The sequence below is a fragment of the Balaenoptera acutorostrata genome, chromosome 13 (genome assembly GCF_949987535.1).
Source record: "Balaenoptera acutorostrata chromosome 13, mBalAcu1.1, whole genome shotgun sequence".
In the NCBI taxonomy this organism is placed as follows: domain Eukaryota; kingdom Metazoa; phylum Chordata; class Mammalia; order Artiodactyla; family Balaenopteridae; genus Balaenoptera; species Balaenoptera acutorostrata.
The window spans coordinates 83,414,182-83,440,996 of record NC_080076.1 but is presented as its reverse complement, the minus strand read 5'-3'; the positions used below and the strand labels follow the sequence as shown (position 1 = coordinate 83,440,996).

The window sequence follows — 26,815 nt, the reverse complement described above, 5'->3', positions numbered from 1 at the left end:
GGTAGAGAGGCTTCTCTCAGGACACTGATGAGGAACTTTTAGCTTGAGATGCTCCTCTCATGAGGGATGCCAGATGAGAACAATGAATTATACACAAAAGAGAACAGAACTGAGAGAATCAAAGAGAATCAGAGCCACAGTGTGGACTTTATGATCTGCTGGATCAAATCAACCTTGAAGTTTGTCCTCTGTCTGAAATTTTCCATTATGAGAACCAGTAACTTCTCCTACTGTTTAAGTCAATTGGATTTTCTGTTGCTTACGACCAAAAGCATTCTAAATCATACACTCAGATTAGCTCCTACTGTTAAACAATAGGAATGGGGAATTCCCTGGTGGTCCAGTGGTCAGGACTCCTTGCTTTCACTGCTGAGGGTCTGGGTTCAATCCCTGGCTGGGGAACTAAGATGCTGCAGGGGGGAAAAAAAAAAAGATGGCAAAAAAGAAAAGAATATAACAATAGGAATGTAGTAGTTTTTTCTTCTGTGCATATCAATTATTGTACATAGAAAATAAATTTTAGACATAAAGGTGAGACCTCAGAGCTTCTTAAATATCTGATAAGATCCCAGACAGAAAATATGTTGTAGTTACCGCAAATCTGTCCCCAAAGTTCAGCCCGCACAAATTTATGTCAAGCTTGCAACTTATTAGGGAAAATGGGCAACAGGCAATTAAGTCATTTCTTTCTGTTATGTGTAAAAAGTAGTTCTGTTATTTTTCTCAGTTATGAATTAAAAGATTAGAGTCGTTTTATGATTTATGTGAGTTAATGTAGTGATTAAGAACATGGATATTAGAATCAAACTGCCTAGGCTCAAATCCTAACACTTTGCAGTTGTGTGACCTTGAACAAGTTACTTAACTTCTCTGTGCCTCAGTTTCCTCAAAGACAAAGATGAATTAATAGTAGCACTTATATTTAGGGTTGTTAATGGCAATTGAGTGAAAGTACATTTTAAGGGCTTAGCACAATACTTGGCAGATAGCAAGCCATAATATTATTATAGTTACCCACTTTTTTCTTTTAATGGTTAAACAACTTCTTTGGGGGCAAAAGAGCTATTTTTAGAATTGCAGAATACAGAGACTGAAGAACAAGCCTGATTTAGCCAGACTCTGTCTTCCTCCGTCACTGAGGTTTTACTATCTTCCCTACTTCCCAAGGAACAGAGATGTTACACTGCTTTTGAGAACTTTGAGGCCAGAACTAAGTCCTAGAGTGAGTTATCCTGAAAAATCACCCTGGAAATCAGCCAATAAATCTGTTTCAAAAGCAGCAGACTGTACTTTTGTGCTTTGAACTAGTGACTAGTGGCAAGTATGGTCATGTTGGAACCTAAGACTCTGGAGCTAGGCTATGCAGGTTCAAATCCTACTTCTACCACTTACTACTTATGGGTCCTTGGGCAGGTTACTTAACCTTCCCATGCCTCGGTTTCCTTGTTGGTCAAAAGTGGAAAATAAGTAGTAGCTTCCAGGCTTCCCTGGTGGCGCAGTGGTTAAAAATCCGCCTGCCAATGCAGGGGATATGGGTTCGAGCCCTGGTCCGCGAAGATCCCACATGCTGCAGAGCAGCTAAGCCTGTGCGCCACAACTACTGAAGCCCGCATGCCTAGAGCCCATGCTCTGCAACAAGAGAAGCCACCGCAATGAGAAGCCCGTGCACCACAACAAAGAGTAGCCCCCGCTCGCCGCAACTAGAGAAAGCCCATGCGCAGCAACGAAGACCCAACGCAGCCAAAAATAAAAATAAATAAATTAAAAAAAATAGTAGCTTCCTCAGTTGGTTCTTGTGACAATTACATGGTACAAAGTGCTTAGAGTAGTGTCTGGCATAATGTAAGCCCTTAAAAAGCATCAGCTCCATTTCCGTTTTGTTGAAAGCTGGTTATTCCAGACCCTGTTGCTTCTTTTCTCTGTCAAAGCTGTGCAATTTCCCTCCAACTTGTTTCTGGAGCCCATTACACAGACACAGAGGGTTATAAAAGGCAATAGAAACATGCCATTCATTAAAAGGGAACACCCTGACTTGCCTTTCTCCACTTCTTCCACGAGGGGGCAGCCCAGCCTCAAAAGAGGCCTCACAAGCCACCCATACAAGGAGTTGGTTCAAATTCCTGTCCCCAAACATTCTCACTTATTCCTTGATCACTCATAGTGATGGTTTAGAAAACAGAAGTTATGAAAATCCACGTACACCCAAAAGTTATTTCACAAAGCTATGGACCCAAATGAAGCCTGGCTTGTGTGGGCAGCCTCCATAGGGTAGAAAAGTCAAGCAAAGGGATTCTCCCTGAGAGCCTGCAGAAAGGAATGCAACCTTGCCGGCATGTTGATTTTGGCCCAGTGAGACCTGTTTCAGATTTTTGGCCTCCAAAACAGGAAGATAATAGATGTGGACTGTTTTCAAGTCACCATGTCTGTAGTCTTTGTTACAGCATCGATCAGAAACGAATACACAGGGAGACCTACAAGAAGACTATTGTAATTGTTTAGATTTCTTGAGATGGCTTAAGAGCTATTTACCTTACCTACTAAATGTTGGGATCTGTATTAGGTCCTCTTTCACCCTGGCCATCAGGCCATTTGTCACCTTTACAGTGGCAGGATTTGGCCTTTCATGAATTCCTGTCAATATACTCACTCCAAAGCACAAGCAGTCCCCATACATGGGATTCCGTGTCACCCAGTGGAATCAATGCTTGGTGGCAGTGCCAGGAGCAGACAGCTTGGGAAAACTAAATGGCAGGGCACCTCGGTGAACCAGTCTATGACTGTGAACTGGGCAAACGTGCACTTGAACCAGAAGAGGGCTAAAAGTTTTGACTGGACTACCGCAGATTTGACCTGGCCACTCATCTGAGGTTTGGAACAGACAGGTACACAAGATGAAACTCAGATGCCTGACACAAAAAAACGCACAAAGGCAACTTTGTGCTTCCCTCTCCTGACCCCTGATAAATAAATCTCTGTTGGAACAAATAATCAATCAATCAATCTGTTGGAAAGGGGATTCGTTCTTTCTGTGGCTTCTCTAGGGATGATGGGTGATGCCTGGGTATCAGGTATCTTTGTATTTGTCAAATCGGAATTCAAAGTATCTTGGTCCAGGGGCCTATATATATTTTTTTAATAAATTTATTTATTTTTGGCTGTGTTGGGTCTTCGTTTCTGTGCGAGGGCTTTCTCCAGTTGCGGCGAGCGGGGGCCACTCTTCATCGCGGTGCGCGGGCCTCTCAGTGTCGCGGCCTCTCATTGCGGAGCACGGCTCCAGACGCGCAGGCTCAGTAGTTGTGACTCACGGGCCCAGTTGCTCCGCGGCATGTGCGATCCTCCCAGACCGGGGCTCGAACCCGTGTCCCCTGTATCGGCAGGCAGACTCTCAACCACTGCGCCACCAGGGAAGCCCCCAGGGGCCTATTTTTATAGGGTAATTCCCCAGGCTCAAATATTCAACATCCATGAGTATTATTTTAAGGATTGGTAGTAACCAATGAATATGGACACTGTCTTAGAATACTTCTCCTTTTTTTTTTTTTTTTAATCAGCAGCCCAAGACAGTGTCTTATATTTAGAAGCCTGGATCTAGGGTTACGTATCAAGATACACGCATAATGCTGTTTTGCTGAATGCAGCTGTCTCGTATGGGCCGAAGATAATTTGCTGATCCAAGAGCTGAGACCAGCGATTTCATGTCTGCATCTGCTTCTGCCCATAACTTGTGGGCAAAGACAGAGCCACCTCAAAGGCTGTAGCCATATCAGCCTTAGCAATGCACAGAGCAGTGGGACACGGACATTCCCTCCCTGAGGCTTTGCCCCTTGGATACAGCCAGTGCTCCCTCCTGCAAAGGGACTGCATGACACTGTTCCTTGCCTGTCTTAGCACTCTCACATTTCCTTCTAATTGTTTCTATATGTGCTTGTTCCCCACTAGCCTGATAACTCTTCCCAAGGGTCTCTCTTCATCCTACTGGAATCTCCAAAGCCTAGCTCAGTTTCTATGGTTGAACAGGTGCTCTGTCAATAATGGTCGGATGAGGAAATGGAGGAGAGTGACAACAGAACGGGTAAATTGTTTGAAAAGCTAGTAGATGACTTTTACCCTGCTTGTGACAGGCATTTTAAGAAGCAGCCTGCTTAATGCAGACAGTGGTTGTGTTTGTTTTTTGTTTTTCTTCCCCTGCTCAGCATCTGTCTCTCCTTCTGGTAAAACCATTTTAGTTTTCCTTTGGGAAACCACCCTTCCCACACTCTCAATCCATAAAGTTTGGGTGGAGCTGACTTCACCCTCCGTTTTACTGGCTGAATCGTGACCCAGTTCTGGCCAGAGAGGGCACCACACACCCCTGGACACAGCATCACTTTGTGTTGGAAAGCGTGGCCACAACTGTTTGTTAATGGCTGGTATCCATTCTGATGGCTTGGTTCCTGCTCCAAATCAATTGTGCATTATTTCAAATTGAAACTTTTTTTTCCGTTGTAGCTATTAGGGAAGAGTTACTTTATTTCCACAGGCACTGCTTAGCTGGTAGGAAGAAATCTGAAGACGCTGGCAGCCGCTGTGCCACCGTGAAACCAAAATGTACTCAGGAAGTTGAAGCTGAGAAGTAGATAAGGGAGGCGTTCTTAATAACGCTGAACACCAAGATCCAGCCATACCTGAAGCTACCCCTGGAATTTTCAGTTATATGATCAAGTAAACTCTTTTTTCTGTAGCCTTTTTTTTTTTTTTTCTGTCATTGGCTGCTGAAAGAGTCCCCTGGCTCTCGGCCAATGTGTTTCCTAACTGTGCTTTTTGGAGTGGAGCAGGGGCGATCTCAGCCTTGCAGGAGGTCGCAGAGAAGACTGTCATCACACTTTGTCAATATTAAAGCTCGCTGCCAGGCCCTGGGGGCCCAGAAAAAAATCAGACCCTCATCTTGATCCCAGAGGTCTCAGTGACTTTAGTGGGACCAACACTTTTAATGCCTCCCAGAAGGGCGTTTCAGGCCATGAGTTAGATCTGAGTTGACATCTCTCTAGCCCCACCCTTGGCCTCTCTATGGTCCTCCCTATAGGCTGAGGCTGGGATGAATGAACCCGTTTCGATTATGGGAGTCTCTAGAAGGTTGGGAACCCCAAGAAAACACAGTGTATACACCATGGTAAACAGGCTTTCTTAAAACCATTTTTATTCTGCCTCTCAGCAACACTTCATTTGATTTGGGTAAAAGATCAGGGACTCAAATACAAACAAACAAAAAACAAGGCGTGAGAAACAGAAATCAGGATCCCATATACTGGAATGATGCCAGGATCTCTGTGTGCTGAGAACTGGTGTCCCTGATTCATGTCCTCCTGGGACAAGTGCTGGCTCGTGACGGACATCTGGGAAAAATGACAGGTGGAATCTGGTGTCCATCAGTGTTTATTTTTTGCGAGGGTCCAGGATTTTTAACAAATGCCTGAGATTCACAATATCTAAGAACAATGCTTTGTATAGCACTTAGAATTTCCCTCCAGGGGCAATCATATCTATCATGGCGATGAATTCTCATAATAACACTCTGAGCTAAGTAGGCAGGCATTCTTATCTCCATTTTCCAGATGAAGAAATCTGAGGCACAGAAGGCTAATAAGAAACTTGCCTAAAATCAGCTTGCATAGCTAGTTAGTGGCAAAAAAGGCTTTGGAACTCAGGTGTTTTGACTTAGCCTCTTGTTCATTCACTTAGAATAAGCTGCCTTTTCTCTTGCTTAGGAAAGTTATTTTCACTATTTCTAATATTAGTGTTTGAAGTTATTTTTTTTGAAGTTATTTTTGACATATATACGTATCACCTGTTGTGTTAACCACTTAATATTTTCTTTGAGTCCACTTCCTTTTCTTAAGTAAATGTATTTGAACAGAAAACAATGTCCCTAAGTAGACAGCTATAAATGGAAGGTAATTAATAAAATACATAGAATGAAAACAAAAGCCAGTAAGTTATTAAATTCTATCTAAACAAAAGACTTTGAACCTGAGGCCTGCTCTTTCTTTATTAAGAAGGAAAAAGAGCCAAAGGATCAGAAAGGTGTAAAGGACCCGTGAGCACTACACAGAGACTTTCTCTGAGCTGTAATCAGGATTGAAAAAGACCAGAAAAGGGCAAATGTTCTTTGTGATTCAGTGTCACTTAATGTTGTGGCTTTAAATGACTTAAAAATTATCTTTGTGTACCACCAGCGGTATGTCTTGCACACGGGGTTAGCGTCTTCTGGAAGGCAGAATAATGGTGGCCTTGTTAAACCAGTACAGTCACACCTAAAGGGTTTACATTTGACAGAAAATAAATACAGTGGGTGGCATTTCCAGGTGGCATCCAGGAAGATCAAAGATCTTGCCTGAGACTTGCTAAAGAGAGAAAGAGGAGAGAGAGAGATTGAATAAAAGCACATTCCATAAACACAGCCAGTATATTCCCAAAACTTGGATGGGAAAGGTGGCCGTGTACCTAGAATTGACCACTAAGTACATTCTCAGAACCTAAGTGAAAACTGTGGCTGTGGTCAAGTTCACCTGGGGGGATGCAAGGAAGGGGTCAGTGGGAGGGAGTTACAAAAAGTGAGATCAAGACAAAAGACCAGAAAGCTCCTTCATCTGAGTCTTCAAAGATGGGACGGTGAACTCTGGGGAACTGATGGAGGAGGAGCTACTGAAGATTGAAGCGAAGCTGCAACATGTAAAAATCAAAGGAAACAATCCACAAATTCAGCTCTGTTTGGTGACTTTAAACATGCTACAAACGTGCTCAACATCGCAAACACCAGCGTCCATTGCTCCTCCCAGAACCTCCCTCTCCTTCCGGACCTGGACCCCCCTCCCCCATGAGAAGTAATGAGATTTTCTGAGGCTTATCTCTGGAGAAGAGGAATGGACACATGGACACAACGGCTTCTGATAAACTGAAAGAGTGAGACTTGATTTTCTTTCTTAAAAAGAAAAAACAATGACTCTAGCTGATCTGGCTTTGCTGCCTGGTTTTCCTAAATTTTGGACATTTTTTTTTTTCTTTTCATTATTAGTTCATTTGCCAGGGAGAGTCCTGGAGGAAAAGATCTCACAGTCTGAAGTCAAGGATCCATTCCTCAGAAACTCCTTTGGGGTGTGTGTGGATGAGGTCCGTCGTCCATGCTCCTGGCTGACTGCTGGCTGCTCAGACACTGTGTGTACAAGAGATAAAGTGAGGGGGGTGGGGTGGGGTGGGGAGGGAGGGGGGAGGGAGAGAGGGAGGGAGGGAGAGAGGGAGGGAGGGAGGGAGGGTGGGAGGGTGGGAGGGAGAGAGAGAGGGAGGGAGGGAGAGAGGGAGAGAGGGAGGGAGGGAAGGAGGGAGAGAGGGAGAGAGGGATGGAGGGAGGGAGGGAGAGAGGGAGAGGGAGAGAGAGAGAGAGAGGGAGGGAGGGAGGGAGGGAAGGAGGGAGGGAGCAGAGCCTCGTCACCGAGGGCTTCCTTCTTAAAGGGCAAGTACTCTAATTCAACCAGTGCTGAGGTGCACTAGCAGGTCTGCACTCTTTTGAGTCTAAGCACTGGCTTCTGTTTGAGAAACATTTTATTTGGAAACATATTATGTTTTAAGTGTGGCACATGCAGAAAACCCCAAACGATGCAGATGTAGGCATACTCATGGTTTGTGAGTCTTTCTGAATCTTATTCTCCTCCTCAAGGGTTAGTAGCACTGTTAGCATTGGGGGGTGCATCCTTCAGGCATTTTCCTCTACATTTAAATCCATAAATATTCACTTAGAAATCGTTGTGTGTGTGTGTGCATGTGCGTGTGCATTTATTTATTTAAACTCATTCATTCATTTATTCAGTAAATATTTATATGCCAGGCACTGCTCTAGGTGCTGGTGTTAATAACAATACCCAGCAGTTCCTACCATGTGCCAGGCACTGTGCTTTATACAATTTAGTCTTCACAGCCCTATGAGGTAGGTACTGTTTTATCCTCATTTTATAAATGAGAGAACTGAGGCACAGATTGGTTAAAAGACGTGCCCAAAGGCACACAACTACTTAGATTTAAACCCCAATGGTCTAGCTTCACGGGAAGCACCCTTAAATGTTATGCTCTATTATTATGGGCAATGACAGAAATGAAATGAAAATGTTCCTGGAGTTTTCATTCCAGTAGGAGGAAACAGACCATTATATATATATATAAAATATATATTTTATATATTTATATAAAAATTTATATGCATATATAAAACTTCTCAGGGAGAAGTAAATACTCGGAAGAAAAGTAAAGTTGGTTAAGGGGACACAGGGAAGAGGCATGGGGCTGTGGGTGCTATTTTAGAGAAGCTGGTCAGGGGTAGCCTCTCTGCTAAGTAACATATGAGCAAGCATCTCAAGGAGAGATGGGAACAAGCCATGTGAATACTGGGAGGAAGAAAATTCTAGGTAGAGGGGCCAGCAAGTGCAAAGGCCCTGTGGCATACTTCTATTGCTCAAAGAAGAGAGAGGAATTCAATGTAGCTGAAGTGGAGGAGTGAGGGGGAGAGTCCTAGGAGATGAGGATGGAGAAGCAGCAACCAGATCCTCTGGGGCCTTATAAAGCCACAGTAAGGGAGATACTTCCATGTTTAAACTGCAGTGTATTATTCCATCCTATGAATGAACCACTGTGTATTTAACCATTTTCCTGCTGATGGACATTTAGGTTGTTTCAAGCTTTCCCCTATTTCGAACGGAGCTTCAGTGAACATCATTGCACATCCTTGATTCTCATCCCTAGGCTGCACATCAGAATCATCTGTAGGGCCCTAAAACCTACCAATGTCCTGCCCTATCACTGGAGATTCTAACTTAACTGGTCCAGGGTGCGCCCTGGGCACTGGTGATTTTAATGTGCAGGGAGGAGAACTACTGTTTTACATGCCTTTTTGTGACACTGGAAAGCAGAATTGCTGGGTGGGCAGGCACATAAATTTTAAAGTTTAATAGATACAACCAAATTGATCTCCCAAAAGACTGTCCCAATTTACAGTTCCACAGACAGTGTGGTATACAATTCTTCACACTCTCACGCACCTTGACATTATCCATCTTTTAAATTGTTTCAATCTGGCAGCCGGAAAAATAAATTATATATATATATATATATATATATATTAGTATTTTGTTGTTGCTTTAATTTGTGTTTCCCTGGTTACTGAAGAAGTTGAACATCTTTCTCTTTCCTTTTTAAAAATTTCTTTCTTTATTCTTCTTTCTTTTAAAAACATTATTTTTTTGAACATCTTTTTCATGTTTATTCTGATTTTTTCATCAATGTCCCACCAGCTTACAAACTTTTCAAAGCAAAAATCTGTCCATTGTTGATGACTTTGGTCTTACTTGTCTTTACTGCAACTTATCTGAACCAACAAAGAAAGCCCTTCTGATCTTCTGGAAACAGGTAATGTTCCCCATTTTTCATCATGGAATCATAAAAATTCTCTGAAGACACATCCTGTGCGAAACAATCACCAAGAAGCCTTACACCAGCCAATAATATAGAGAATAAGACAGATTTGCTTTTATGTTTTTGCAAGACCAACTTCTTGCTTCTTATCCCCCTTGAGATATATGCTTAAGTATATATGTAAGTAAGTATATGCTTACTTCCCATTCTAATGCAAAGGGAGGATATTTTGAGGCCAGGAAAGGACCTTTCCAGTCTGTTTGTGAGACAGAAGCTTTGCCGTTCAGAATGGGTTAACATCTACTAACTCTGAACCTGCTAATGGGAGATAGTCCTGGGATCCTTAAACTTAGAAGTCAAGTTCTTCCTTAATGGAACTTTGGAACAGGAGGTCTCTTATTGCTAAGAATGACAAACATTTTTAATATATGGTGGGAGTGTGCCTAGCTGTTTAGGTACCTACAAGAACGCCCAGAGATGTAAGGTCAGTGGAATTGCAATGTATGTGCGTTTACAGAAATCAACTATTCATGTTCCTCAAAGAGAAAAAAGCGACCGTTTAAATGGAGCTTCTGGCCACCAGGTCGCGTGACACTTATGAGTATGAATGCGTACAGGGCTCCCACTGAGCTCGGAGTGTTGTTCCAGTGTTTAAACATACGACACAAACGTCCCTGCTGAATCTGTCACAGGTGAGACCTGTGCTTTGTGAAACATGACTAGAGCCACCTCACCTTGCCTGAATCCTCAGACACCAGCAGAAAGTAAGTCTGCAGACTTGCTGATTTAGGCTGGGGGTGTGAAGGAGCAGGGTCAATAACTAGACGGATGCGATACTTCAATGTTCCACCTCCGTGATTCATTTCTCCACCTTCCCCAGTAACCTGCGGGCAGGGAACTTTATAACTGCAAGAGACTGCAAGTTTCTGATTCCATTTGGACCAGAACACTTCTCTTCTGACAGCTCAGCATTCTATCCCAAACTGTTGACTATTTTAGTTCAATGATTCCCAGTTCTAACGGACTACATGTCATGAAACTCTTTGCTCCAAGCACCATGTGGCTCACACAGACAACCTGTAAAATTCGGACAAATGATGGAAAAAGAGATCATATTTGGGGTTACCAGAGGCAGGGGTTGGGGGGAGGGAGAGTTGGATGAAGGTGGTCAAAAGGTACAGACTTCTAGTTATAAGATAAATGAGTGCTAGGGATGTGATGTACGATGTGATAAATACAATGAGTGCTGCCGTAGGTTACATATAAAAGTGGTTAAGACAGCAAACCCTAAGAGTTCTCATCACACGGAAAAATTTTTTTTTCTATTTCTTTAATTTTGTATTTACATGAGCTGATAGATGTTCACTAAACTTATTATGATCATCATTTCATGGTGTACGTAAGTCAAATCATTATGCTGTACACCTTAAATTTATACAGCACTATATGTCAATTATATCTTGATAAAACTGGGAGGAAAAAAATCAGGATGAATGAGACTCTTTTATGAGTTTGGGTGAAGACTATCATGACCTGAGTCTATTCCGAGAAAACAAACTACCCGAGATTTCAGTCACTTGAGGGAGAAGAGATTGGTTATAGTTTTCTTAATAAGGATAAGGAATACTTTTTTTAAAGGCAGGACTTTACCATTTTTAACAGGCAATAGGTGACTTCAGACAGTTTTTTTTAATGAAACGCAGAAAACTGACATATTCAAACCTTTCGGTCTTATCTCTAGGGTAGTTCTTCTCTAAAGTCAGATTTTCCCAGCCCCTCCAAGGAAGTCCTTGCTGCCTTTTAGATTGCTACAAAAGAGCCTCTCTGAGGGTCCGTCTCCTAGGCTGTAAAATGACTCCCATCCTTGGCCTTGAGTTAGATATAACACGTTAGGATGACAAGTTTGCTGAGGTAAATGAAAACTGACCACTCTGTTAACGGCTGGCTACTGTTAGTGCCTCTGCCGTTTAGATTTGGGAGGGAGAAAGTTTGGTGCGTTCTGATCACCTGCACCAGAGCCCTAGGGCAGGAGAGGGGAGCTTGGAAATGCAGATTCTTGGTCCTCGCTTCTGGCTTTGTGAGTTGGAATCCTTTGAGGTAGGGCTCCGACGATGTCCATCTCTTTTAAAACTCCCCAGGTAACTCTTCTGCAGCCCAGAGCTTGGGAACCTCTGCCTTAGCAATGCCACATTGCCATTCAATTCCTGCAGTAAGCCAGGCTGGGAAATTTTACTTCAAAGGATTACTGAGAAATCGGCCTTGTTATTGGTCTTAACGGAAGATAGAACTGATTTCATTCACTGAGGCCTAGTTTCTTGCTGTCTCTTACACACACACACACACACACACACACACACACAAACAAAGCCTTTAAATTTGAGTGTCTCCACGGGATACTAACTCTGGAAGACATTTTTGCTTTCTTTGATAACACGGAAGAAAAAGTATCTAAAAGGAAGCTGACCATGGGGGGAAAATTCTATCCTCACTTTATAGAGAGGGAAATTGAGACACAGAGAGTTTCATAACATGTCAGGGCGGTCTGGGTGGTAGAACTAGGATTTGAATCCTCGCAAAACTGGTGCTGCGGGCCAGGCTCTAACAGTTGTGAAACACTTCCCCTCAGGGAGAAGGGATGGAGAGGTGACTTCCTCTCCTGTCCTTTACTACTACTAACGAAACCTCAATCACAAGCATACAAACATCAATGCTTTATCTCCAGATAGAAACATTTATATTAAGAATGGAGAAAGTCCCCATACATGAAGACTTCTGCGTCCCTGGTAAAACTTCTTGCATGGTGTCTAATAGGCAAACTGAACTCTGAAAGCCAAACTGTCCACCGGAGACTGTCAAGTAGCTAATGTCCAGGCTGCAGGTGCGATTTCTGTGTTTTTTGTTTTGGGCCCTCACCATGTGTTTCAACGATGTGAACTGGTTGTCAAAATCTAAACATCAGGAGATTTCAAATGAAGACCGAGCTTTTCAATGTCTTCTGGAAAATGGGAGCACGAGATGTGCATTCTAAGTGGTGACAGCTCGCCGGGGCAGAGTGGCGGCTGCTGCCTTTAAACTGCGCTCTCTCCTCGCACCACCGTCCCCACCGCTGCCTGCTGTCCTGCGACCGCTGCTTCACGCCTGTACACTCCCTGCCTAACCCCCGCAGCCCTTTGATTCTGCTACCCTGGGCCCTAACTCATCACATTCTTGTGGTAGGTTGGACCCTCACCGCACCAGCGCCATATAAGTAATTCTAGAGTTAGTCACAAGGTGAGCGCCGTCCACCGGCCTTTGCTATCGGCTGTACTAGAAAGGACGTGCTGGCTTAGAGGCTGTGCGGTGTTTGGCTGAGAACAGTTTCCAGAGCCAGGTTATGCCGGGCTCAACACCCGCCTTTACAACTTATTAGCTGTGAGACAGCAGGCAAGTCACTTCCCTTCTCTGAGCCTCAGTTTCTTCATCTACAAAAATGCGGATAATACTACCTACTTCATGGGGTTGCTGCGAGGACTCAGTGAGGGTTAATTCATATAAGAGCTTAGACCAGTATCTGGCATATGGTAAGTTCTATGTCAGTGTCAGCTGCTATTATTATAACCACTTAGCTCAAACACCGAGCTGGGCAGTATGTATTTTCACAAGTCCCCAGGAGTCAGGCCAGGACTTGGCCGTGTTCCCCTGGAACATCGTCCTTTGAGCTTGGCTCATATGTACAAAGCCTTGAACTCTATTTAGTAGCATTTTAAACTCCTGACGTCCTCCCCCAGTCATGTTGATAACCGTAGTAATAATAGAATTAATAAATGGTTTGTATTTTTTGTGTACTACTAAGGAACAGATGCCAACCTATACACATTCTCATTAACCTTCACAACAGCTTTATTAAATGGGTACTACTATAATCCCCAGTTGACAGAGGAAGAAACTGAAGTTGAGAAAGGTAAGCAGTTGGCTGATGGCCTCACCGTAAGTAAGTGGTAAAGGGGGTACTTGTGTCCAGGAAGTCTGGTCCCAAACCCGCACCATTAACTCCACCGCTCACGGCCCTGTGCTCACACACACAAGCACATTATGCTTTCCTTAAGAGGAAAGCTGGTGTGTTCACATCTATCTTTCAACTGTCTTTTCCTTCATAAGCCAACATCATCAATTTGCCATCTTGCAGGCAAGAAAGTTTGAGGTTCCTTTGATATTTTAGTGTCCTTTTCTCCTCTCTTTGGCCAAAGCCATCTATTTGCTTCCTCTATGACTCTTTGTATTTTGACATCTCCCCCTCCATCCAACTGCCCGATTGCTCATGGATTTGGCTTGCCTGTTAGGAAGCTGACCTACTGTGACATCCACTACACTCTTGGTTGCCAAGGTCGGGTTGGCTGACCTGGCAGGCTAAAGGGTGTGCCGCTCCTCTCTTATCCACCCAGGGGGCCCTTCCTGAAACCAAGTCAAAAGGACTGATCTTCTCAGCTTGAGGGGAATGGTGTAGGAGGAACAGTGCTGCTCTGACAGAAGAGTGACAGGATTTCTGAGTTCTTCTCTGTTTTGCTAGGAGTTACGCAGTGAGACAGAGATGAATCTGTACTTGTCATTTCCAGGTCTTGGCTGTCCATCACACCACCCTGCCCTCTGGCAAACCTCTGATGGAAAGTATCATTGATTCTAGCAGATGCAGGCCATCTCAGCTGGTTGGAGAAATCAGAATAAATTTGTCCAAATCCAGAGAGAAACATCAACAGCATCCATCTCTTTATGAGATGAGAGCTCATTGAAAATACCAAACATCTGTGGAGACCCTTCTGCTCTTAAACTAAGAACAGTTAGGCTAGGTGGATGCAACGTCATGTAGGAAATCATTTAGCAGATTAGATGCTAAGGCAGAGCAAGTAATAACCTAAATATTCCACTTACTGCCCTACAGTTCTCACTCTCTTACAGTTTGGTGGAACTATGTGACTGGTGTTAGCCAATCAGTTATGAGCCTAAGTGACATGTGTCACTCCAGGGCTGAGGCAGTGAAAACCCACGTGGGATTCTCTGGTTTTTCTGTCCCCTGTCTTAGCTTGAGAAGCCTCATGCTCTAGATCAGAGGTTGGAAAACTATGGCCCATGGGCCAGCTCCCTGTTTTTATAAATAAAGTTTTATCGAACATAGCCACACCCATTCATTCACAGATTGGATATGGCTGCTTCTGTGCTAAAATGGCAGAGCTAAGTAGTTGCAACTGAGATGTTGACAGTGGCCTAAAATATTTACTATCTGGCCCTTTTAAGGAAGTTTGTTGACTCCCATTTTAGATAGAGCAGCTACAAGATGGTAGAGTTTCAGATAGCCTGGACCCTGAGTGACGGTGTGGAGGAGAGACCTTCCGCAAACCTACATGGCCCAGGGAACAGCAGTGAGGAAAAATGAAAACCCTTTTGTTTGGGGTTGTTTGTTACTGAGCACAATCTAACTATCCTAGTTGATTCCAGTGGACATTCAAGAAAAGGCATTTTAGGGGACTTCCCTGGTGGTCCAGTGGCTAAGACTCCGTGTTCCCAATGCAGGGGGCCTGGGTTCCATCCCTGGTCAGGGAACTAGATCCCACATGCTGCATCTAAGAGATCACATGCCACAACTAAAGATCCTGCATGCCGCAACTAAAAGATCTCACATGCCGCAATAAGAGTTCACATGCCACAACTAAAGATCCCGCATGCCGCAACTAAAACATCCCACATGCCGCAACTAAGAGTTCACATGCCATAACTAAAGATCCTGCATGCTGCAACTAAAAGATCCCGCATGCCGCAACTAAAAGATCCCGCATGTCGCAACTAAAGATCCCACGTGCCGCAACTAAGACCTGGTGCAGCCAAATACATAAATTGTAAAAAATAAATTAAAACAAAAAAGAAAAGACATTTTACATTGGGAGGGATTAAAAAAGCCTACTTACTTTCGTGCGAAGTGAACTGCACAAGAAATAGCAATGATGAGAAGGCCAATAATGATGGAGGCGAAGGCCACCCACTTGGCATTCCTCCCAAGCCGCTTGGATCCTTCGATGTCTCCATCATTGTAGCTGTTCAGAGACTGGAGGACACAAGGGAAGAGCTGGTGATGACAACCCACAGGGAAAGATATGGCTTCCCAGGCTGATCTGAGCAGGTGGCATGGTTACCACTTCCTCCAGGAAGTCTTCCCTGAACTCCCAGTCTGAGTTAACTTCCTCTTCTGTATTTCCTGATTACTTTCATCTTAATATTTACCGTAGCATATTGAAAAGACTGATTTGGCCTCTCCCATTAAGTGCTTTGTGGGCAGGGACCATTCCATCTTTTTCAGCACAGTATACCAGTGCCTAATGCAATATTTGTCATGTAGAAGATGCACGATAAATATCTGTATGATGAAAGGATGAATGGGTATATCTGTCTCATCCACTAGAAGAGGGGTTTGCAAACTATGGCCCATAGGTCAAACCCAGCTTGCTGTTTTTATAAACAAAGTCTGTATGGAATGCAGTCACAACCACTTGTTTACTATTGTCTGTAGCTGCTTTTATGTTACAACAACGGAGTTGTTGGGACAGAGAGCATACTGTCTACCAAATCCTAAAATATTTACTAGTTGGTCTACGACAGAAAAAGATTGCCTGTTCCTACACAAGAAGGTCAGGGACATTGGCTGAACTGTTCACCTCTTTGCCCAAGCCAAGCTGCCATTCATCTGGCACCTACTCATACAGCTTTCCCAGCTGTTAAAATATTGGAATACTTTTGTACTGGTCGGTAAATAGCAGCTACCCGTCCCCAATGTCCCAGCCATCCTGGCCTCTCCTCTGAGTTACCCCAGGCTTCCCCATGATCCAGCAACTGCAGGGTATCTCTGGGCTCAGCAGATTATCCTTGTGCAAAGGCCCAGAATCAGATTCTGTGCCCCTTTGAGCGATGTCTGGGCCATTGCAGGGACTCAAGAAATATGTATTGGCTGAATGGGTGAATGAATACATCCATTTCCCTACAGAATATGAGTTCATTGAGGGCATCTTGGCGTCCCAGGCAAAGTAGAGGTGCTCAGAGAATCCTTGCTGCTGAGCTGGAGGCCAGATGCCATTCTTCTCTCTTATAATAAGCTCTCTTTATCGTAACTCCCATTGCTGAGAATTCCCCAAAAGTCATGCTGCAGCTCAAATAAGACTGGAAATATGCATTTATAAGTTAGGGACAGAGTGACCTGATCCATGCCATGAACTGTAGGTTTCTGTGGGAACTCTATTCTTGATCCTGAAAGCTCAGCACTTCAGTAATAATCACCCTTCTTCATCGACTATTAAGGGGAATGAGGCATATGCAGACAATTACAAGCCAGAGAAACACCCAGTATACCACAGAGCTTTCTGCTTCCAGGACCTTCCATTAATTCTTGGACCCGGCCACCTTAGTCAGCAACAGGCTGGGAGACCCGCCTTTCCCAGCGAGAGTCTTGCTTTTAGGCCTCTCGTGTGAATGGAAGAGTGAGAACTTGCAACGATGCCAGGGACTGCCAGCAGGGTGAGCTCCACAATTCTGTACCCTGAATTCTGGAGTTCTTAACCCTGGGTGCCCATTAGAAACACTTGGATAGTATATTTTAAAAAAATACAGATAGCTGGGCCCTATTCTGGAGAGACTCTGATTTAACTGGTGCAGGAACCAGACACCAGTTTTTTTTTTTTAATTGTGGTAAAATGTGCCTAACATAAAATTTACCATTTTTGGCGTACAATTCAGTGGCGCCAAGTACATTCACACTGTTGTGCAAACATCACCGTAATCAATCGTCTCAAACTAAAACTCTGTCCTCAATTAAACATCAACTCTTCATTCTTCCCAGCCTCCAGCCCCTGGCAACCACCATTTTATGTTGTGTCTATAGATCTGACTATGCTAGGGACATTATGTGAGTGGAGTCATAGACTATTTGTCTTTTTATGCTTATTTCGATGAGCATCATGTCCTCAAGGTTCATCCATGTGGTAGCACGTGTCAGAGTTTCCTTCCTTTTTAAGGCTAACATTCCATTTTATGGATAGACCGCATTTTGTTTATCTTCTTTTTCACTGATGGATGCTTGGGTTGCTGCCACAGTATTTGGCAGTCTCAGGATTGAAAAGCTTTGGTCTAGGCAGCTATCCTTAACATCCTGCAAGGTCAAGATGCTTACCATCTTAAGATTTAACCCAAGGAAGTGTGTCACAGAGTATGGGCTCTACACGCAGAGAGATCTGAGTTCAAATTCCATGTCTTATCAGCTGTGAGATTTAGAGCAAATTATCAAGCTTTCTAAGCCTCGGTGTCCTCATCTGTAAATTGGGAGCAACAGTAATAATGCCTCCTTCACATTAGAGGTGCTAATGAGTTAATGCATGCAAAGTGGTTAGCATTGGTCCAGGACATAATATATGCTCAATACGTGTTAGCTTTTACTGTGAATTGCCACTGCCTGTTTTATTCTTCTTCTGAAGCTGAGATCCTTGGTGTACCACAGAATCATCGGGGCTACTTATGAGAATTACGGGTGATCAATCTCCACCCCTTGACAGAACAGAATCTGGGGACCCAAGCTGGGGAAACTTTGTGTTAGAGGCTTCACAATCAAAGTCAGTGCACAGAATCCTAGAACCCCAAATTGTGAGTTCATGATCAGTTTAAAATTATGTAGATTCAGACCCTCCTAAAATGATCATTATTCTATCATGCTACCTTGGAAAACCCAGTTTTCAGATTAGTTCTGGCGATGTTTGTGTTTTGCTGTAACCAGAGAAAAAATAATGAGACACCCCCCGCTGGTCTCCCCACAAACACTGTCAACTCTTGGCTGTCTGGATGAAAAACCAGTTTCATGTTCTCAACAGCAGTGACAACGAAAGTGGGAAGAACAGCCAATGTGTGCCATGTTGGAGGGTACATCTACACCTGTGCGTTGCCCATGAGCACAGGGGAGATGGGGGCCACCCAGGCCACTTGGCTTGTCTGCTGCAGGTCAGCAGAGTCATGCTGGTGCCTGGCTAAGGGGGACTTGAGTGCAAGACATGAGCGAATCCTGCCCAACCTTCATCACCTGCTGCCAGTCTGGCATCTTGTGTGTGACCCTCCTCTCTGCAATTCACCATCCCTCTGGGGCTCATAAGGGAGATGTTGAGTCATTCCAGGAATGGGTCCATGGTTAGCTTGAAAAACAGATGAAAAGCCTCTTTCAGTATTAACTGTGGACTCTTTTCTCCCCAGGAGTCCTCTTATGAATCCGTTTCTTCCTCTGGTTCTTGAAGACGGGGCTGCCCATGGGTAAATCTGCTGGGTAGATGTAAGGATATGGGGGGAGGGATGAGGGTGGGATATTTTAGAACTCCCAGATTTCTACTCTAAAGGACTTCACTGGTGTGGGGCTTCGGCTTCAGGGTCATCATCTAACAATGAAGCAGGAAAGGATTAATTACCCCCGCCCCCCATTTCATTGGCTGTAATTCTTTTCTCTCCCAACTGGAATTGCATATTAAGTGTCTCCTGGCAGATGCTACAGACTGAAGTGGTAGAAATGGCTTTTAGAGAAAATGCATGGTTTATAAATCTTTTTCTGAAGAGCTTAAAAAGCAAACTATCCCATCTGCTGTGGAAGAACTAGAAAGAAACAAGGGATGGCTTCAATATTTAAAATTTATATGATCTTAGTTCTTTCACAAATTATGAATGAAATTTGTGAACATGTAAAGCATTCAAATGCTACAGAAACATATACAGTAAACAGTAAGCTCCCAATTCTATTTCCCAAAGATAACACTGTGGTACGTTTGCTTCTAGATTTTTTCCCCATGAATAATAAGAAAGGAAAACAACTGACACTTTCTCCTGTTTTCATTATCACTAAGCACATCATGTATCACAGTCATGAGAAAGAAATAGCAATTTGTATCCTGAGATTAAACCAAGAACAACAGGTTAGTCTATCTAGCTGGCATCCCTCTGATATTGAAATCTTGAGTATTTCCCCTAAGTCTTGGCAAAGAATTTCATCCTTGCCTTTTGCTATGTGGACGCCTAAACACAGGTCACTTCTTTTGTGGATATGTAATCTTTTGAGAAAGATACCGTTCTGCTTTGTTTTTTAATCATGAACAAATTAATGTAAAACTTGGTAACCTTGGCAATTTTGCATTTGTTTCCTTTACATACTTGTGCTGTGCTTTTTATTTGGCTGGCTGGTCATTTTGAGGCTGGATTTCCTTGTATTTCTTTTCAAATAAAATTTTTTCTTTTCTAGTTGCTTTGGCCTCTGAGTTTTTCTTTGACAAAATGATAGTAACAGATAACATTTATTGAGCATTTATTATGTATGAGACACTGTGTTAAGTACTTTTCAAGGATTATCTCATTAGTCCTCATAACAACCCAGTGAGGCAGATGCTTTGTTTTCATTTTACTGATGGGAAAATTGAGGCACAGAAAAGTTAAAATGATTTGCCCAAAGTCACGTAGCTAGTTTGGTTCTCTCTCTCTCTCAGAGTTTTTCATTTTTTTCTTTTCCTCTTAGTTAAAAATGTGAATAGTATTATACTATACTTGTTCTGAAACTTGTTTTTTTCCACTTGTTATAGGGTGGGTGGCTTTCCAAGCTAGTGCTTCTGGGTCTATCTCATCCCTGTTTTCTTTCTCCAGTCATGATTTAAAGTATATTGATAAACTCCCTAATGTTGCATTATCCTTGATTCTTGGGGAAAATCTTAATTTGTCATGATGCATTTTTGGTGGGTAACTTTTTGTTTTCAAACAACTTCAAACTTATAGAAAAGTTGCAAGTATAGTTGTCTCATTCTTTTTAATGGCTTTGTAGTAGTCACTTAAATGGTCACACCTCACCAAAAGACATTTCAGTTATTTAAAGTTTGTGGCAATTACATAATATGCTGCAGTGGACACCCTCATTCATATTTTTGTACACATTTGAGCCTCTCAGGATGGATTCCTAGGAACAGGATTACAGAGTCAAAGGGTAGATGTATTTACATTTGGAGACATAGTCAAATTGCATTGCAAAAAAGCTATATAAATTTATATTCCCACTAACAGTATTTAAGTGTCCTTTCCTCCACAACCTTGCTAACACTGTATATTATCAATCTATTTTTGCCATTTTAACAGGTGAAAAAGAATCTCTAAATAACATTTCTTGATTAATAATGAAACTAAGTCAAATGCACACTTCCACTCAAATGTCACCTCCTGAGAGAGGCCTTCTCAGATAAGTTTATTTAAAACTCTCCCTGGTGACTAATACAGTGCCTGGAGATCAGTAAATACTTGTTGAATTAACAAATGTATGTATGGATGTTTATTTGTCAAATGTATTTCTTCTTGATGAATTTTATACTTGTATCTTTTGTCTAGTTTTCTATTGGTTTGTCTTTTTCTTATTGATTTGCAGGAACTTTTTATATGTTATAGGTCAGCACTGTACAAAAGAAATATAATGGGGGCCACATATGTAACTTAAAATTTGCTGGTAGCCACATTAAAAAGGCAAACTTAACTTTAATAATATATATTTTATTTAACCCAACACATCCAAACTATTATCATTAAAAACTATGGCACTATTTCAAATACTCAATAGTCACATGTGGCTAGTGGCAACTCTATGAATAGCACAAAAGATAATATACATTAATCTGTTAGGTGTGTTGCAAAATCTTCTCCCAGTTTCGCCTGCTCCATTGTCTTTTTCCCTAAATTATAACTTCTATTTACTTATTTTTTAAACATATATTTTTAAATTAATTAATTATTTATTTGTTTGTTTTTGGCTGTGTTGGGTCTTCGTTGCTGCGCACGGGCTTCCTCTAGTTGCAGCGAGCAGGGGCCACTCTTCGCTGCAGTGGGCGGCCGTCTCATTGCAAGGGCCTCTCTCGTTGCGGAGCATGGGCTCTAGTCGTGAGGGCTTCAGTAGTTGTGGCACACCAGCTCAGTAGTTGTGGCACATGTGCTCTAGAGTGCAGGCTCAGCAGTTGTGGTGCACGGGCTTAGTTGCACCGTGGCATGTGGGATCTTCCCAGACCAGGGCTTGAACCCGTGTCCCCTGCATTGGCAGGTGGATTCTTAATCACTGTGCCACCAGGGAAGTCTCATAACTTTTATTTTGATGTAGTTTAAGGTTCACAAAAAGTTACAAAGATAATACCAAGAGTTCCCATGTACCTTCCACCAAGCTTCCCCTAATGATGATATATATATATATATATATATATATATACATTTATATATATACATACATATATATATATATACATTTTTTTTAAAAATAAATTTATTTATTTATTTTTGGCTGCATTGGGTCTTCTTTGCTGCATGCGGGCTTTCTCTAGTTGCAGTGAGCAGGGGCTACTCTTCGTTGCAGTGCGCGGGCTTCTCATTGCGGTGGCTTCTCTTGTGGAGCACAGGCTCTAGGCACGTGGGCTTCAGTAGTTATGGCACATGGACTCAGTAGTTGTGGCTCGAGGGCTCTAGAGCGCAGGGTCAGTAGTTGTAGTGCATGGGCTTAGTTGCTCCTCAGCATGTGGGATCTTCCCAGACAAGGGCTCGAACCCATGTCCCCTGCATTGGCAGGTGGATTCTTAACCATTGTGCCACTGGGGAAGTCCCCAATGATAATATTTTAAGTAACCATAGTACTTGGTCAAAACCAGAAAATTGACATTGGTATGATATTATTAACTCAGTTATAGACCTTATTCAGATTTCACAAGTTTTCACATGTACTCCGCTTTTTTTTTTTTTTTTTTTGGTGTGTGTATTGTTCTATGAAATTTTGTCCCACGTGGATTGGAGTGACCATCACCACAAAGAAATTCTCTCATGGAAGGTGTGGAGAAAAGGGAATCCTCCTACATTGTTGGTGGAAATGTAAGGTGGTATAGCCACTATGGAAAACAGTATGGAGGCTCCTCAGAAAATTAAAAATGGAATTACCATATGGTCTAGCAATCCCACTCCTGGGCATATATCCAGACAAAACTATAATTCCAAAAAGATACATGCACCACCCCTATGTTCATAGCAGCAGCACTATTCACAATAGCCAAGACATGGAAACAACCTAAATGTCCATCGACAGATGAATGGATAAAGAAGATGTGGCACATATATACAATGGAATATTACTCAGCCATAAAAAAGAACAAAATAATGCCATTTGCAGCAACATGGATGGACCTAGAGAATATCATACTAAGCGAAGTAAGTCAGAAAGAGAAAGACAAATACTATATGATATCACTTATATGTGGAATCTAAAATATGACACAAATGAATCTATCTATGAAGTAGAAACAGACTCACAGACATAGAGAACAGACTTGTGGTTGCAAAGGGGGAAGGGGTTGGGAGAGGGATGGAGTGAGAGGTTGGGGTTAGCAGATGTGAGCTATTATACATAGAATGGATAAACAACAAGGTCCTACTGTATAGAACAGGGAACTATATTCAATATCCCATGATAAACCATAATGGAAAAGAATATAAAAAAAAAGAATGCAGGCTTCCCTGGTGGCGCAGCGGTTGAGAGTCTGCCTGCCAATGCAGGGGACACGGGTTCGAGCCCTGGTCTGGGAAGATCCCACATGCCGCGGAGCAACTGGGCCCGTGAGCCACAACTACTGAGCCTGCGCGTCTGGAGCCTGTGCTCCGCAACAAGAGAGGCCGCGATAGTGAGAGGCCCGCGCACCGTGATGAAGAGTGGCCCCCGCTCGCCGCAACTAGAGAAAGCCCTCGCACAGAAACGAAGACCCAACACAGCCAAAAATAAATAAATAAATTTATATTAAAAAAAATAAGAATGTATATATATGTGTGTGTGTGTATATATATATAACTGAATCCCTTTGCTGTACAGCAGAAATTAACACAACATTCTAAATCAACTATACTTCAATTAAAAAGAAAAGGAATTCTCTCATGTTACCCTTATGTAAGTCACACCCTCTCTCCATGTCCATGTCCATTGTCTTTTACCCTAGATTTGTGGCATTTGGATATTGCCCAGAGTTCCTTTCCAAGCTGTGAGACTTCCTCATAATTTCATAAACCGACGACCCTTATTTTAAGGTGCTAGATAGCAATTTACTGTCTCTGTTCACCCTGCAAAGTATGTTAAAAAGGACCTTTAGAGGGACTTCCCTGGTGGTGCAGTGGTTAAGAATCCACCTGCCAATGCAGGGGACAAGGGTTTGAGCCCTGGTCCAGGAAGATCCCACATGCCGTGGAGCAACTAAGCCTGTGCGCCACAACTACTGAGCCTTGCTGCTGAGGCCCGCAGGCCTGGGGCCCGTGCTCCGCAACAGGAGAAGCCACCACAATGAGAAGCCACCGCAATAAGAAGCCCGTGTACCGCAACGAAGAGTGGCCCCCGCCTGCCGCAACTAGAGAAAGCCCGCACACAGCAACGAAGACCCAACACAGCCAAAAAATAAATAAATAAATAAATTTATTAAAAAAAAAAAAAAATGAAGGACCTTTAGATTCTTTCCAGTTTTTATCTTCCACTGCGAGTCAAATGAACATTTCTCAGCATGTAGAACAAGTGGGCTGTCCTCACACATTTTATAAGGTGCTCAAGAGTCCCCAGTGGTGCCTTTTCCCTTTTCTGTGAGCCTGGGCTTGTGCTGGCAAAATATAAGTCATTACAAAACCTAAAAAGAGCTTCCAGGTCTTGGTCAGCTGCCTCGAGCCAGCAAAGGTCACACTTGGACAGAAAAGTGGGCAAGTTCCTTTCTCCTGTAGTAAATACTAGTGACGTCATGCTCACTGCATCTAGTAATTTCAAGCTTATTTATACGTCCCTTCCCTGGATGGACACATGATACGCAAACACCCTGGCAGGAAAGTTGTTCAGGAGCCAGAAATGAGGGAGACTGTCTCTGTGCCCAATCTCAAGAAGGCTGCAGCAGGGACCAGCAAGACTGTGTTGTGAGGCCACGCAGCCAAGCCTCCTGGCTACCTGTCAGTAGGTACAGGTAATCTCCGGCATCCACACTTCCAAGGAGACACCCAGAATAACCCCGTAAATTGTGATAACTGGAGTTGAACACCAATGGGTCCAATGTTCTGGGAATTTGTGACACTTTACATCAATGACACAGCTGCTCTCTTGTCCTGAGCCAGGAAAATATGGAAAGTGCTTTGTCTATTCCCTCTGGTCTTTACAGCAGAACTCTTGCTGCATTCCACATGATGATACCAGCTGAGACAGCATCACCTAGGGGGTGGCTGCCAGGTGAAGATCGGAATTGAAACTCTCTAAAGTTATACTTTTTATAGTCCCTATATTGGTGGCTGTACCTTAGAATTGCCTATGTCCCAAAAATGCCCATAAAAATTCCTACGCCCAAGCCCCACCCCAGATCACCTGAATTAGGATCTCTGGGGATAAGACTCCAGAATCAGTAATTTTTTGGAAAGCTTCTCAGGTCATTCTGAGAAGAGCTGAGAACCACTATCCTGATGGACAGCCATTCATTCATTCATTCATTCACTCAAAAGCTATTTATTAAGCACCAGCTATGTGCCAGGCACTGTTCCCTGCCCTCATGGAGCTTACATTCTGGTAAAGACTGAAAATAAATACTCAAACATGCAAATAAACAAGATTACAGAATATTACTAAGGTAAGAAAAATGGGGTGGTGGGAGGGAGGGAGAGAGAGAGAGAGAGGAAGGAACATGAGATGAGGCTGGAGGTGAAGCCAGGGGCTATGATAGTTACAATAATGAATTATCATGCTAAAATAATAGATAATATTTATGGAGTGCTTATCCTGTGCCAGGCCCTGACCTAATCACTTTATGTGCATCATATAATTGCATCTTCACAGTAACCCTCATGGGAGCAAAACGTTTTATCCCCCATTCTACAGATGAGAACACTGAGACTCAGAGAGAGGGAAGCAAATAATGTTTCTGTTGTCAAAGGCAACTTGCTAAGGGGCTACAAACTTAAGCAAAAGACAGTAAATTCATTGAGAAAGTCCTTACAGTAACTACTTCATTATGTCCCCCAAAACCCAAGAGCTAGATTTAATGCATTATTGATAACCCAACACCAGATAGCTGACTTGATTCTAATTTAATAAAAATTTGGCCACTGATTTAAAAACTGGGGCAAATATATCTCTCATCTGAGCTACTGATCTCCCTGACAAAAACTCATTCATTTTCTTTGTTTTTTTCTACCACCAAACGTGCTCAGAATTTCCACATTCACCCTCAAATAAAACTAGCCCCCAAACACCAAATAATAACAATGGAAGACATTGTCAGTTATTTTTTATTTTGGCTTCCTGGTCATTATGGATTCAGTAAATTAATACACGTAGGTGCTTAGACCAGTGGTTGGGAAATAGTACCAATAAGTATGAGCTATTATATTGATATTATGATGTCATATGCCAACTGAGGAAGATGAAAACAAATGAGCTATTAAATATACTTCGGTAGGGTCCACATCCCCTTGCCCAATTGCTCTCCTTCATGATTTTTCCCAGTGTTAAGAAAAAAAGACCTCAATAAAAATCACGAGTTCCACCATTAAGTCCCCTTCCTCCTTGGTATGGCATAGAAGGTACATTTCTGTCACTTGGGACAGGTAGCAGGGTGACGCCTTAGCAGTCAGTGACACCTTAGTGGAAAGTGACTTTTCTGGAAAGCTCCTGATATCTGATAATGGTCTACGAGAAGAGGGCATAAAGCATGTGAGGGGATGGGGCTGGAAGCTCTGAGCGGCCTCCCATCGTCGGCTCCCCTTGCCCTTGGGGAGAGACTCATATTCTCATTCTCAATTGTGGCCTTCCAAGCCCTCCAAGGCCTGGCCCGTGGCGTGCTTCTCCAGTCTCTTCTGGAGCCCTCCTCCCTGCTCACCCCCTACCTCCTTCCTGGCCCTGGTCCCCGCCTAGGTTACCTCCTCTGCTTGGAGCCCTCTTCCCTGTCCGTCTCATGTGGCCAATGTCTGCTCACTCTTCCTGTCTCAGCTTACATGTCAGCTTCCTCAGGGTAGCCTTCTCAGGTCACCCCATCCTAAGTAGGTCCCTTGACCGAGGCTCTGACTCAGCCCTGGTCTGCTTCCTTCACGGCTCTGGGAAAGGACAATCAAAATGGAGTTGGGATTGCTAAGAGAGCTCTCAAGGCCACTAAGGAAGTGTGACTTATGCACATCTCAGCCTGGATGGAATCTGAACTTTGACCACTTATGTCTTTTTTATTTTTTTTAAAAGTCATGCATTTTATTTAATCTTTCTACCTCTTTTGCATTTGAATTATTTCGTAATATTACTTGTTTAACCATATCCAGGTCAATTATCATTCTTCTGAGAACAAAG

General features: G+C 43.0%; 1 protein-coding gene across 1 annotated transcript in view; it reads right to left on the bottom strand.

Moving 5' to 3' along the window:
* Nucleotides 1–5,150: 5,150 nt before the first annotated feature.
* The window catches only part of TMEM233 (transmembrane protein 233), a 43,582-nt gene continuing 21,917 nt past the window's right edge, over nucleotides 5,151–26,815 (bottom strand). Inside the window, exons 2-3 of the mRNA XM_007189484.3 lie at nucleotides 15,372–15,508; nucleotides 5,151–7,189 (exon numbers count right to left, since the gene is read on the bottom strand). Of these exons, the coding sequence (XP_007189546.1) occupies nucleotides 7,183–7,189; nucleotides 15,372–15,508 (144 nt within the window). The 3' untranslated portion in view covers nucleotides 5,151–7,182. The remainder of the gene's footprint in view (nucleotides 7,190–15,371; nucleotides 15,509–26,815) is intronic.